The sequence below is a fragment of the Glycine soja genome, chromosome 3, assembly GCF_004193775.1.
Source record: "Glycine soja cultivar W05 chromosome 3, ASM419377v2, whole genome shotgun sequence".
NCBI classification, from domain to species: Eukaryota; Viridiplantae; Streptophyta; class Magnoliopsida; order Fabales; family Fabaceae; genus Glycine; species Glycine soja.
The window spans coordinates 42500923-42514940 of NC_041004.1; the positions used below are offsets into that span (position 1 = coordinate 42500923).

At 30.9% G+C, this 14018-nt stretch overlaps 3 protein-coding genes and 3 non-coding genes across 6 annotated transcripts; 1 reads left to right on the plus strand and 5 right to left on the minus strand.

Moving 5' to 3' along the window:
* The first annotated feature begins 1277 nt into the window (after positions 1–1277).
* Positions 1278–5720, plus strand: LOC114405553 (beta-fructofuranosidase, insoluble isoenzyme 1-like). The gene is made up of 7 exons (XM_028368028.1): positions 1278–1505; positions 3021–3029; positions 3108–3970; positions 4452–4610; positions 4740–4978; positions 5078–5171; positions 5277–5720. Exons 1-7 carry the CDS (start codon positions 1322–1324, stop codon positions 5454–5456), a joined length of 1728 nt encoding a protein of 575 aa, XP_028223829.1. The 5' UTR covers positions 1278–1321; the 3' UTR covers positions 5457–5720.
* A 1579-nt stretch (positions 5721–7299) lies between these two features.
* Positions 7300–10541, minus strand: LOC114407222 (60S ribosomal protein L32-1-like). The gene is made up of 4 exons (XM_028370252.1): positions 10272–10541; positions 9235–10180; positions 7730–7911; positions 7300–7637 (listed from the first exon to the last, which is right to left on the minus strand). The coding sequence occupies exons 2-4, from the start codon at positions 9322–9324 to the stop codon at positions 7508–7510; spliced, it is 402 nt and encodes a 133-aa protein (XP_028226053.1). The 5' UTR covers positions 9325–10180; positions 10272–10541; the 3' UTR covers positions 7300–7507.
* Positions 8010–8093, minus strand: LOC114407926. The gene has a single exon (XR_003665736.1). It is a non-coding gene; the product is annotated as a small nucleolar RNA Z196/R39/R59 family (small nucleolar RNA).
* LOC114407925 lies at positions 8447–8523 on the minus strand. The gene has a single exon (XR_003665735.1). It is a non-coding gene; the product is annotated as a small nucleolar RNA Z195/SNORD33/SNORD32 family (small nucleolar RNA).
* On the minus strand, positions 8991–9072 carry LOC114407936. Its single transcript, XR_003665743.1, has one exon. It is a non-coding gene; the product is annotated as a small nucleolar RNA U31b (small nucleolar RNA).
* Positions 10542–11003: 462 nt separating the features above from the next.
* LOC114407223 (ubiquitin-60S ribosomal protein L40) lies at positions 11004–12131 on the minus strand. The gene is made up of 4 exons (XM_028370253.1): positions 11970–12131; positions 11693–11882; positions 11352–11418; positions 11004–11256 (listed from the first exon to the last, which is right to left on the minus strand). The coding sequence occupies exons 1-4, from the start codon at positions 12070–12072 to the stop codon at positions 11230–11232; spliced, it is 387 nt and encodes a 128-aa protein (XP_028226054.1). The 5' UTR covers positions 12073–12131; the 3' UTR covers positions 11004–11229.
* Positions 12132–14018: the final 1887 nt, after the last annotated feature.

Sequence of the window (14018 nt, forward strand, 5' to 3'; positions counted from 1 at the left end):
AATATATAAATTATGCTATTAAAGATGACTTTACTTTTTTAGATTCTTATTTATTTTTTATTTAAAAAAAACTGTGACAATTAAAAAATCGCTATAAATTGATTCTTTGGCTGCCACAAGATAGACATTTATTTATTTTTTATGTAGAAAAATAATTTGTGAAGGTTTTAAAAGTAATTTGGGGTGATTTTCTAACCTCCACAGATTAAAAAAAACAAGAAATATATATTAAAAATACTAAAATAATTACGAATATTTTTTAAAAAATTATACCATAATTTAATTTGTTCAATAATTATAAATCTAAACTATACTTTATATATTCAAATATATTTATAAATCTTGTAATTAACTGTATTATTTCAACATTTTAAATATATAAAAATTAATTGATAATATATTTTATTCATTATTTTAATCTCTTTTTAATAAGTTACTGTAATTATATGCATAATATTTAATAAAGTAATTACCATTCTATATTAAATCTAAATCTATATAAAATTTAATGTGTGAATTTATTGATTTACTTAAAATGTAGATTCACTTTAATTATTACAGTTATGTATTTTTATTAATTTAAAATAAAATAATAAAAACCCAACTAGAAGAAAAGAATAAATGCAGTGTTGACATATAATAATTGTGTATATAGCAAAACCATCTTTTATATGGATTGATATGTATATTTAGTTTTTTTAACCATCAGTCCATTTTCAGTTAAAAACTAAAGAAAATAAGTTATGAACTTCGAATGTAAAATACTTTTACACGGTTCAATCACAATCAATTATATATGTTAAATTTCTAAAATTTTCTGATAATTATTTTAAAAATTATTATAATAATTAAAGTACTCATTATAAAATTAAAATGTAACATATATATTTGAAAATATTTAGTTATTATAAAATGATATATTTAAAATATTTTTAAATATATAAACAAATAATTTTGTTATATAATCCACATGTTAAAATAGTAATTATAAGTGCGTTTTATAATCAGAAGGGTAATCCACTCGGTTTAAAAATCTAAATCCCATTAACATAGACTCAACTCCCACATTAGTATTAGGTTTCCTATCTTTCCGGGAGAATCGTCCAAAACAATGGTAAAAAACAATTACTGCTTTTGTTTTGGATTTATATATTTATGTCTAATTCCTATTTTAATCCTATCTGTCAGCAACCTTACCCCCTTTGAATTGAATATCACTCTATAAATAATGGGAACCATCTACTTATTTCTCTCCATGCTTTCTATTCCCATGCTAAACCACCGCACGCAACAAATCCATTTATTTTCATCTTGTTTTCTGATGGTTCTCCCAAAGTGTCGCTATATCTCTGTAGTTTTTTTCGCCTTTGTTGTGTTACTGATCAACAATGGCGTTGAAGCTTTTCATAAAGTATATCCTCATCTTCAATCTGTTTCTACGATATCCGTGAGCGGACAACACAGAACTGCGTACCATTTTCAACCTCCTAAGAACTGGATTAACGGTTCGTATGATACTCTTTTTAACCTTGATATATATTTGAGTGCAATTTATTTTATTTTGTTTAATGTGATTCTTTTATCCTTGAGTAATATCTTGAATGATTTTGGTACACTACACCCCTTTGAAGCTTAAATAATTATTTCTCATGCATTAAGTGCCTCGTTCATAGGTGTAAAGGATTTGCTTGGTGATGTAGAATACTTGAAATTGATATACATACGTCTGGCTAAACTTATGCCTTTTTGCATGGCTTTCTAGTAGTTAAAAAATTATGCATGCCAAAGTTTTCTATTGGACATCAAGCAGGGCTATTACATATAAACTACTTTGTGTTAGTGCTACGTGGATTTGGATGAAATTTTTGTACGGTCCGGGATAATTATGTTTTTATTTTAAGAGTAAAAATTATAACCATATAGTAATCTCAATCTATACGATAATTTAATTATTTTTATATTTAAGTGCATGGGAAGTAGGGCAGCGAATACTGGATTTTGTTTTTCATATGGAATAGTTTTCCATCTTATTCCCTTTGTTAAATAGTGGTGAATCAGACTTCCTTATATACCAAATCAATAATTTTACAACAAAGCAAAAGAGAAAAAAGTGAGAGAAATGTGGAATATAATAAACCATGTAATGCTGAGAGAAAAACAGAACATTCTGTACAAATTGTTGTACGTGTTGTTGCGTGAATCAATTTTAGTTAATTATAATGTTTAAATATACTTTTGGTTGTTATAATTTAGTATTTTTTTTATTTTTGTTTTTGATAAAAAAATCGTTTGAATTCTTAAAAAATGTATTTATTATCTAAAGCATTTTAAAGAAAATAAAACAAATATATTTTACAAGAACTAAAAAAAATGACAGGAACAGAAATGAGAAAACATTAAATATCAAGAAATAAAAATATAGTTAAGCCTAATCATAATGATATTGGAATTTTGACACCTATAAAACACTAAATGATATTTCATGTTTTATAAAACATTTGATCGAATAAAAATAAAAATAACATTTAAGTTTGTACTTTTTGAATTTTACATTGCTTTTTTTTTTTATAACACATTGCCATCTATATGTACTATCGCACTCAAGTAGTGCACAAATCATCATCGTTTTCTATGTTTTACATTTTTTTACTACAATATAAAATCAAGTCAGAAATTATGAGTTTGGTAGACTTATTTAAGTATAACGTAATTATTATAAAAATTATCTAAATGGCTTGAAGCAAACCAGTGCTCATTGTACTTTAATTCTTGCTACTTTTTATAAACCACGTGTCCTATTCTTTGGTAATGGCTTCAAATTGTTCTCCTCTGTTAGCTCGCACCTTCAATTCACCTTATCCCACGCCTCAACATCGCCCATGTTGTTGGGAACAATGGATCGCTAATACGTGGAGATGCATGCCTAATTATAAGCTTATATTGGTTATTATGAATTGTTATCTCAGAATACTAACTTTCTAAATCCTTTCATGGTTAACGGACACATCAATCACATGCAGATCCAAATGGTAAGTAGAAACGTCATTTTTAAATTAACGTCCATACATTAATATATTATCTTATATTCCTAACTGCCAACAATGCAGGACCCATGTATTACAAGGGAATCTATCATCTATTCTACCAATACAACCCCAAAGGGTCAGTGTGGGGTAACATTGTGTGGGCTCACTCAGTGTCAAAGGATCTCATCAATTGGAGGTCCCTTGAACATGCACTTTACCCATCCAAACCATTTGACAAGTTCGGGTGTTGGTCTGGGTCAGCCACCATAGTCCCAGGTAAAGGACCAGTGATCCTCTACACCGGAGTTGTTGACGACAAACAAACTCAGGTTCAATGCTATGCTATACCTGAAGACCTAAACGACCCACTCCTCCAAAAATGGGTTAAACCTGACAAATTCAACCCAATCTTGGTTGCTAACAAGGGTGTCAACGGTAGTGCGTTTCGCGACCCAACGACGGCATGGTTGAGCAAGGACGGTCACTGGAAGATATTGGTGGGTAGTAGAAAGAATCTTACAGGTATAGCTTATTTGTATAGGAGCAAGGACTTTATGAATTGGGTGCAAGCCAAACATCCGATCCATTCCAAGGGTGCAACTGGTATGTGGGAGTGTCCTGATTTTTATCCAGTTTTGCTTAGAGGCAATGCAGGGTTGGAGACGTCCGAGGAGGGGAATCATGTGAAGTACGTGTTTAAGAATAGTCTTGACATTACAAGGTTCGACTACTATACAGTGGGAACATATTTTAAAGATAAGGATAGATATGTCCCCGATAACACCTCAGAGGATGGTTGGGGTGGACTTAGGTATGACTATGGTAATTTTTATGCTTCCAAGTCATTTTTTGACCCCAGTAAAAATCGAAGAATCTTGTGGGGTTGGGCAAATGAGTCTGATACCAAGGAAGATGATGTTCGCAAAGGATGGGCGGGAATTCAGGTACTTAATTTAGATTATGCATTGCCTTCAATTTTTTTTGTTTGTAATTCGGTCTCTTAGTGTTTTTGCTACACCAATTTGATAAATGTTAATTTTTGCTTTTATAAGGTACGTCTCACAATTTATTGTATCACCAAACTAAGTTAGCACACTAAACTGACATAAGGATCAACTTCATCCAAATAGACACTAGACTGACAGGAGGATCAACTTCATCCAAATAGACCAAAGTGATTTTTTTAAACTTAAGATATTAAACTGAAATAAATAAAAAAAAGATGAAAGAAAGTATTTTAGCCTCAAACTAACTTAGCTTGCAACTGATATAGTTACTTAAAGAAATTAATTTTCATGCAGAGCAATTTATGTTTGCATATGAGTTTTTTTTTTATGATGTGCTATAGTTCTTTTTTTTATACTAGTGCAAATTAAAGGAATTGAATTTAAATATTCATGTACGTTTGTTTGTTAAAATATTTAGGCGATTCCGCGAACTGTGTGGCTTGATTCTACTGGGAGACAATTGGTGCAATGGCCTGTTGAAGAATTAAACAATCTCAGAGGGAAAGAAGTTAATATGAACAGTCAAAAGCTTCAAATGGGAGATTACGTTGAAGTAAAAGGAATCACTGCTGCCCAGGTTAGATTCTTAATAAAGCACTACTATGTGTGTGTATGTGTTTTTTGTGCTCGGGAAGGTTAACGCTCATGTGTGTGTTTTCATACATACATATATAATGATATATATAACAAACTTTTTTTCCTGCAGGCAGATGTGGAAGTTACATTCTCATTTGCAAGCTTGGACAAGGCAGAGACATATGATCCTAAGTGGGTAAACGCACAGGACCTCTGTGCCCTAAAGGGTTCAAAACTTCAAGGTGGAGTTGGACCATTTGGGCTTCTCACATTAGCTTCTCAAAATTTTGAGGAGTTCACTCCTGTGTTTTTTAGAATTTTCAAAGGTCCAGATAAGCATGTGGTTCTCTTATGCTCAGATGCAAGAAGGTTAGTCTATAATTCAAATTGGGATGAGGATTTCTAATTTCTTTCTATTTTTACATCTTTGATTTTTTTATTTTATTTTATTTTGGCAATTCTGAACAGTTCCTCTTTGAAGAGTAGTATGTACAAGCCATCATTTGCTGGTTTTGTAGATGTGGATTTGGCCACTAAAAGGAAACTCTCTCTTAGGAGTTTGGTATGTGCAAATGCAACCATTGCTCCATTTATTGCTTACATATAACATATTTATGAGCTCCAAGACACTAAATCAATGTTCTTTGTTTTTTCATCTGAATGGTAGATTGATCACTCAGTAGTGGAGAGTTTTGGTGAAGGAGGAAAGACAAACATTTTGTCTCGTGTTTATCCACAACTAGCAGTAGCAAATCAAGCTCAGTTGTTTGTGTTCAACAATGGAACTGAACCCATCTCGGTGGAAAACCTCAAAGCATGGAGCATGAACCCTGCTGATATAAAATAACCAGCCATAAATCAATTAGTAGGCAGAAAGTATTAGGCTTATAATACTATTTGTAAATAGAAAAAAATTACGAACACAATCTTTTCACATTTTTTTTAACAGGCTCTTTATTACTAGGTGAATTAGTATTCATCCTTTAAAATAAATATGGGCGGGATTATGTTAAAAAAAGTGATAGAAGATAATATGCTAGACTTTTATTTTGGAGAAAAAAGTTATACATCAAAAATATAAAAAATTAATACATAATCTTTAAATTCTTTATTTTATTTCAGTAGATTAAGGTTTTCAAACCATACTACCACTTTATAATTGTGGATTAATTGGTTTTATAGTTTGATTCTTATTATTCACACATTTAAAACAATATCCCACAAAATCAAAATAACTTTTTCCTTAACCCAAATGTGTTAAAAAGACACATTTATGGTATTTTTAACTACTTTCCAACTTTTTAGATTCAAAGTATGGTATTGTATAAAAAAGTAGGATAATGTTTATTTTGGTTCTTTGTCTTATTTTATTTACAATGATCATTTATCTTTTTAAAAATTATTTTAATTTTTTTTATCTTATTCAAAAGATTCAAAATGATCGTTCAATTATTAAAATATAATTAACTTTGTCCTTCAAATAACATTTCGTTAAAGTTAAAGAATTATTCTATTTTTTAAATATTTGAAGGACCATTTTTAACATTTTAAATATGAGGTACCATATTTAATCCTTTAAAAGATAAATAACCATTTTGAAGATTTTAAATAAAATAAAAGACAAAAATAATTTTGTTAAAGATGAAGAATCAAATTGAACTAAAAAAATAAAAAATAAAAATGATTATTTAGCCTAAAAATTATCCAACAAAAGAAAGATTGGAATAGGAGTATTTGTGTGATATAATTGATAAGAAAAAAGTAGAGAAAAATATTAATTTAAAAATTATCATACAAGTTTATTATATAAATTAATGATCTATACTTCACCTTTTGTCTCAAAATTATTATTATGATGCAACCATACTACATTATGACTAATAAAATGTATATAATCTCACAAATTACTTCTGAATTAATTTAATATTTTTAATAATTTATAAGAAAAATTTAAGAACTTATTTGGTGATTTATTGGTAATTCATTTTGAGTCACCATTAACCAATAATTTTGGACTATTGCTATGATTAAAGTGAATAATAATTCGAAGTTTAGACACCCTGTGGTAACCACCACCCTGTGTTCAAATCCAAATCGATGTACATATCACTTAATTTCACAATACATATCCCTTTCTTTTTCAAAGAATCATTCTAAAATTAATTTCGTAAATTATTATTAAAGAAAAATTAATGTAATTTAATTTAAAAGATAAAAATTTAAAATGTTATTAAAATAATATTTTAATAAAAATCACGAAAACCAAAACAAATCACATAATATTTCAAATTTGATTCAGATGGTTTTTTTTAATATAAAATCAAACCAAACTGAACGAAAAACAGCACTTACCACTAATCCAGAAATGAAATGGTTTCAATAAAATTATTAAATTTTTATTTGATATACTACACTCATGCCAAAAAAAATGGAAAAGAAATAATAATAATCCACGGGATTGTGCACTTTTTAATTAATAATTATAATTCTGAGTCAGGTTTTTTCCATGATGTCCGCGTTCCACAACATGGTTGGCGTTAACCTATACAATGATTTCTGGTATTCTTAAAGCAACTATCGCATGTTTATAGTATCCAAAAAAAAAAAAAACTATCGCTATGCTTCAACTTTTTCACATTCTAATTTTTAATTCCCAAAAATGCTGATGGAGAATTAACATAAGAATAAAATTTGTTAAAAAAAGTTTCGACGGACTAAAAATTGAGATCTGAAAAAATTGAGGAACTACAACACTTAAAACCGAATTTGAGACGGCAAGTGAGGGGTAAAAGACCATGTTAAATGTATATCATGCTGCAATTTATAGAAGCATAAAAAAAGATCAAAATCCAATCAATGTCGCAACAAGTGTCATCAGGATTCACTACCAATAAGTGACTATTCATCCTCCTGTGTGCGTAATCTGGCCGTTTTGTTTGTCACAACAACATCAAGCTGCGCGGCTCTCTCAACTATATCTTTTCTCTTTCTTGTGGATATATTGTGGGCAATCTCAGCACAGTAAGTCCTAAAATAAACACAACTAAAGTGGTCAGAAAACGTTTGATGCAAAAGAATTAGAATCGAAAACCTAATTGGGATTGGGACGAAATGGTTCACCTGTTGTGCATCATGAGCAGCTCCAAGTCCTTCACATTGTGAACAACAAATTTCTTGAAACCATTAGGGAGATAGTGGCGGGTCTTCTTGTCTGAACCATAACCAATGTTTGGCATCAAAGTGCATCCCTTGAACTTTCTCCTAACACGAGAATCTATGCCCTTTGGCCTGCGCCAGTTTGTCTGTTGAAATAGTATAATAAAAAAATGAGGTCAGAAAATAAGAACTGGTTGTTTATACACACTAGGTTAATAATCTTATTTAGGATAATAATTTCATATTCAATCTTAGCCGAAAGATGGTGATATTTAGGATAATAATCATAGACAATCGGCAAATTATTGAAATGTCATCAAAGATTGCAGATCAGACAATTTTCAGGTAAAGCAAAAGTATTCTTAACTACATGAGCAAGAAAAGTACTATTAAAATGAAAACACTTTATGAGACTAATATCAATGTACTCAAGAGATGTAAACAGCAAAACAGTAACAGAAGGCTTATAGTAAAGAAAACCATGTCGCAAGGCCTGTAAAAATTCTATATATGCCTTTAAAACGAGATGTACAGCTACAGCAAGACAAAAGTCCAAAGTCTGGACATCAGATACCATGGGCAAACAAAAACCTTAATTGCAGTAACTTCAGGATAATAAATTATAATCAATAATTAGTCAAACAAAATTACTTGACAGCAATAACACCATGAAAAAGATGCAAGAGATCAGATGGTAGTGCATGTTAGTAATCATCATTCTATTGCAGAATTGATGGATAAACATCATCATATCTCTTTGGAATCGCATTTCATAATTTACAAAGAACAATTTTAAGGGGAAATTTATTCGGACAAATAAAAAATTACTAAGTAGGTCAATCTGTGCATATTAATTAAGTTATCAGACAATTAAACTCTCAACAGAGTGTCCCAATGGAGCAAGTAAGGCTGCGTGTCAAAAAGTAGTCATCAAATCCAATGTGCGTCAAATTAAAACAAAAAACAAAGAAACCCTAACAATCAGGAAACAAATCAACTTCAATAAAAAAAAAAACCATCAAAAAAAGCACCCCCAAATGTAGAACACAATTCATAATTCTTATATGATATATGGGATCAGATAGTCGATCTTTAACCACGTATAAAAAATATAGTAAGACTGGGAGTCAAAACTGTATCCTCGTATACCATCGGTCCAAAAAAAATTGAGACATCAAGAAAAAAATTAAAAACTAAAAACTAGCAAATTCATATATAACTAGCAGGATCAGGTAAAATGTCAATCACCATCTTACACCTAGTGGTGCAAATTAAGACTGGGGCGACAAAATACTATCGTCATATCCTTAGCTAGATCCCAAGTTCATGCAGTTCAACATCCATATGCCGCAAAAACACAATGTAATATCACAAAAATACGATCCACACAACACATCTTAACTTTCTTCGAATAAAAAAAAAAACAGTGCATGTAGATTAAACAGAAAGATAAAAGTTAGAATGTATACCTTGACAGAAATTTTCCTGTCACTCTGAGGCCTCTTGAACTTCTTCACCCTCTTCTTCACGATCTTCTTGGAGAGTAGAGGCACCGCCATTTTCTGTGAAGTAGCTTGAGATAGAGACTGAGATGTGGGTTTGAATAGAGTCTCTACGGTTTTTACCTTTTGACGGTGTGCGTCTATTGTAGGGTTTTTTGAATGAAAGTAAGTGTAAATGGGTTGAGCCAAACCGGGCTAAACACTAAAGAAGCCCGACCAAGTAAACAGTGCTAAGTTTTAATTGACCAGTTCATATGGAGAACTACTTTGACTAATTGTCTTTTGGAATTGCCATATACCCCTCCACTTTTTTTTCTTCCAAAATGTCTTTCGAAATCATACTGTTATAGTAAGTATATAGAGGAATAATTCTGAGAAATTAATGAGACAAGTTAAACAAGAGTTTCATACATTTATTTTTTTTTCTTAATTCTTTGATTCATCAAGAAACCTAAAATTAATCCAGAATAAAATAAATAAAACCCAAACAATTCAACCTCAGCACAATTAACACTTATGAACAGTATACTTGATTCTGTTACGTTTAAATTTATTTAGTTTTCGGCTACAAAACAAGGTTTGAACCGGATAGAAGCTGTTCGGTAATTCTGCAAAAACCAAACTGATATTTAAATGCATTATACTTCTTTCATTAATTTCGTATCTTGTTTTTGTTATTCGAGTCCGTCCTTAAAAGTCCGTTACAAGCACTTTCCATAACAGATCATCCTTGGAATGATTATTTACTTTGAATTTTCAATTAAAAAATTGAAATTGGTGGGCTGATTTAAGTTTAAAATGGTCATATAATTCATACACCTAATTGTAAGATATTGTGCCCACAGATGTAGCTCATGAAGATTACTGTTGAAGCTGCCAAAGCTTTCAACGACCAACAAAAAGAGTCGAAGTCCTAAGTCAAAAACAAAGAGTAGAGCGAGTAAAAATTATGTTCGCTGGTACTTCTCAATAACAATGTCAGTAAACATAGAGTAGTAAAGTACCAAGAATGCATAAATAATATACTTCAACCGTATGACATCCGTTCCTGTCAAGGAGCTTGAACGACGTTGTTATATTTCCTCAATAAAACGACATGCAAAAGTGAACAATCTATCTGGTATTTGCTTCCACGTTCAATTCATTCACACGGTTCATGATAATGTATAATTAAATATTTTCTTATTGCAATTGTATTCTCAATCTTATCGCGACTCTGATAACATATATAGTGAAAGTTCAAAAGCTGATGGTATATATGCTCAGAAACATCAAATCATAATATCATTTATTAAATAAAAATGTTGGATAATTGCCAAAAACAATGGGCAACGACATTAGAAATTGGGATTATGGAAAGAATAAGCTAAAAAGTTTCAATTTTACAACTCAATGGTAGTGACTCTTTCTCGTAAAAATGAACTAAAATAAACTGTCAATCAGGGGAGTAAAACGAGTTTTTTTTTTAAAAAAATTAATACAGTCAATTGGTCGTTAAAGTATTAGTTCCTCTCCAAAATAAGCATGCTACGTAATTTCTCAAGTATTCAATAGAGAGAATAATTACCGTTATTCATAGTTTCAGGACTAGTTACGTCATTTAATGATTTTAAGGACTGTTTAGAAGAGAGAATAATACTTGGATGGAATGGTAGTTAATCCTATTAAAATTACAGGAAAAGGATGCATAAATTTACTGCTTTTTAATCGATAACGGCTAGAGGTGAGACGAGAGATCCATTGCCAAAACATGAAATACAACTTGAGACAGATCAAAATGTCATAATAACATTATAATTGACTAAGATCAAAATGGCATCATAAAAATATAATTGACTAGTTCAAAACTATTGTCTCAAAACAATTAACATTAATCAAAACCAGAAACGATAAATACCAAACAAGTCACTGTTCTAAGTCCAACAAAACGAAAGTAGAGACCAACAATATCTCACCCAGAATTTACTTGATCTTCTTCTTAGGCCTCAACTGCAAGAGAGCAACATTTTTCAAAGTCAATCATATTTAAACCACTAAACGGCAGAAGAAAAAAAGACAAAATTCAACATCGACTGAGGACGGACCTGGTTACTATGACCGCACTTCTTCTTACGGCAGTTCACAGCCCTAGGGTGCAGACGAGCATAGCATCTAATAGACCAAAACCAACACACTTCAGTACAACAGTAAAAGCAAGTAATTATCAATAAAATATTTCCAAGCCAAAATAAAATTCATAAAACACAGCTAGAATGTACCAACAATGAAAATCAACTGTGAGTAACAATCACAGTTGACAAAGTATAGATGGACATTAATATAGGGAACAAGAATAACCCCTTTTCCACTCGAGAAGCAAAAGGGGCTAAGTTATTGTCCCATAAAACACAATAAAAAACAAAACGAAAAAAGATAGAGTGCATACTTGCGGCAAATCATCTTGTCCTGGTTGTATTTGCGAGCCAAAGCCATGAGGGAAGGCTCGATGATGCCACCACGAAGCCTGAGGACAAGGTGAAGGGTTGATTCCTTCTGGATGTTGTAATCCGCCAAGGTCCTTCCATCTTCAAGTTGCTTTCCGGCGAAAATCAAACGCTGCTGATCCGGAGGGATGCCTGAAAATTCAAACGAGGATTTTTTGGTTTATGGAAAATTGGGAAACGCGATTCAATAAATGGAGTTTGGGAAATTACGAGTAGTACCTTCCTTGTCTTGAATCTTAGCCTTGACATTGTCAATGGTGTCGCTGCTTTCGACCTCGAGGGTTATGGTCTTCCCCGTTAGGGTTTTCACGAAGATCTGCATTTTTAATGCCGCTCCTCCCTCTGCTGCTTCACTCTTCTTCCAGAGAACAAATGCTAACCCTGCAACCCAGTGCCTTTATACTCTCCATTCTAGGGTTTCAATTTCACTGCTCACTAAGCCTTCCTGGGCCTTCGAATTGGATGGATTCGTACCCGTTTGTGATGGCTGTTCTCTTCTGGGCTATATTTGGGCTCCATTTTGCGTTAGCCTATTTGGTGAGAAAATAGCTATTTGTACCCTCTTATTTCTAATGCACTCCCATTTTAATTTCCCATCTCCCTAAAAATATACTCCCCTTCATCATTCTCCGTAAGTCTCTCACCCAAGGCTTCTCCAGCACTGTCAAACACATTGTGCAAGTAGCAATTCCGCTGTCAAAATTAAAGTATATAATTAAAAGAAAATTGGTTAATTTTTGTAATAGGTTCCCATTCTCAACCAATATTGAATTAAGCACCCATTAAGCACAACATGTGATATGTGCGAGTATCGTAAAGACATTTTGTATTATTTTGATCGGATATATGAAAACAAGAGGAAGAAAGAAGAAAAAAGGAGTAGGTATGGCCTCTTTCAAAAAGAAACAAGAAACAAAACGATCTCTGACCGCTATGTAGAGTGTAAAAATGTAGGGAATTATTGCATAATTAAACCTAGACGAGGATGAAGAAGCCTTCTTTGTTAACATTGGAGATAGACTTAAGGAGAGCGAATAAAGGGAGTGTATTATCCATTGGTTTCTCAGGCTCTTTGTCAAGACAATTCAACAACAAAAATAGTGTATTTTTTAGGATAATTTTGGAATAAAAAATCAAAAGGGAGTGGATTAGTAATAAGGGGAAATGGAAATAACATGGTGATCGAATGTTTTTTTTATATGTCAATCAATTAAAAATACCATAAATATAACTTTTAACGTAATTTTTATAACAAAAAATTATATATGACAATATATAATTAAATAATTGTGTAAAAAACATTTACGTTGTCGATAGTCGTATAGTTTAAGAAAATATTTTGTTTCCCATTTTCCAAAGTTTGTTCAAGAAGCAATGAAAATGTTTTGTTTTCATTTTTTTCCCGTATAAACTTCAGGAAACAGGAAATAAAGCGATTTTCTTTCAAACCAAATGGCTCCTAGATTCTTTTAAGCTTAATTCTTCTTTTTTTATATTACTGCTTAATTGTTCTTTTGATCCTTATAATACAGTTAATCCGTGATTTTGGTTACTCATGTTTAATTTTGCAATTTTCACAACCCCCAACTTTAAAATTGTTTAATTGTGTCATTGTAATAATTTTTTTCGAATTGATAGAATAACTACTGATGTAATTTTGTTTCTGTATTTCATAAAATATAATTATATGTCCATAATCAATTTTCTTCAATGACTTATTCTTTTATCAAATAATATTTTATCAATCGAATAATTTTGGAAATTTTTAAACCAAAAATAGTTTGTAAAATATGTTAACCACAATTGAAATTGATTTTTTTTTTCAATATCACAGGCTGTATTTTGTAATTTATAAACTAATTTCTCCCTACATAATAAAATGTATAAAGTAGATAAGTGGTGTTGCTTATTACTTACAGTTTATTGACCCGTGTTTGAGCATAATAAATCCATTTTTGCAATGCATTTTCTCTTCTTTTTTTTATCATCTGTATCTCTTAACGTTTTACATAATACTCCTTTTTCTTATACATATTTCAAATAAGTTAAGTGACTTAATAACACTCATGCTTGTTTAAAGACATACTACATTTAAGGGGTCCTGAGTTCAAAATTTTATAATTAAAGGGAGGTAAAATTGCAGAGTTAAAAATGCAAAGTCCAAAATCGCATATTAACTAAAGATTTAATTAAGTTTTTTATATTTAAAATATAAGTCATTTTTTAAAAATTATTTAACATTTATTTTTTTCTCCAAATACCTCGAAA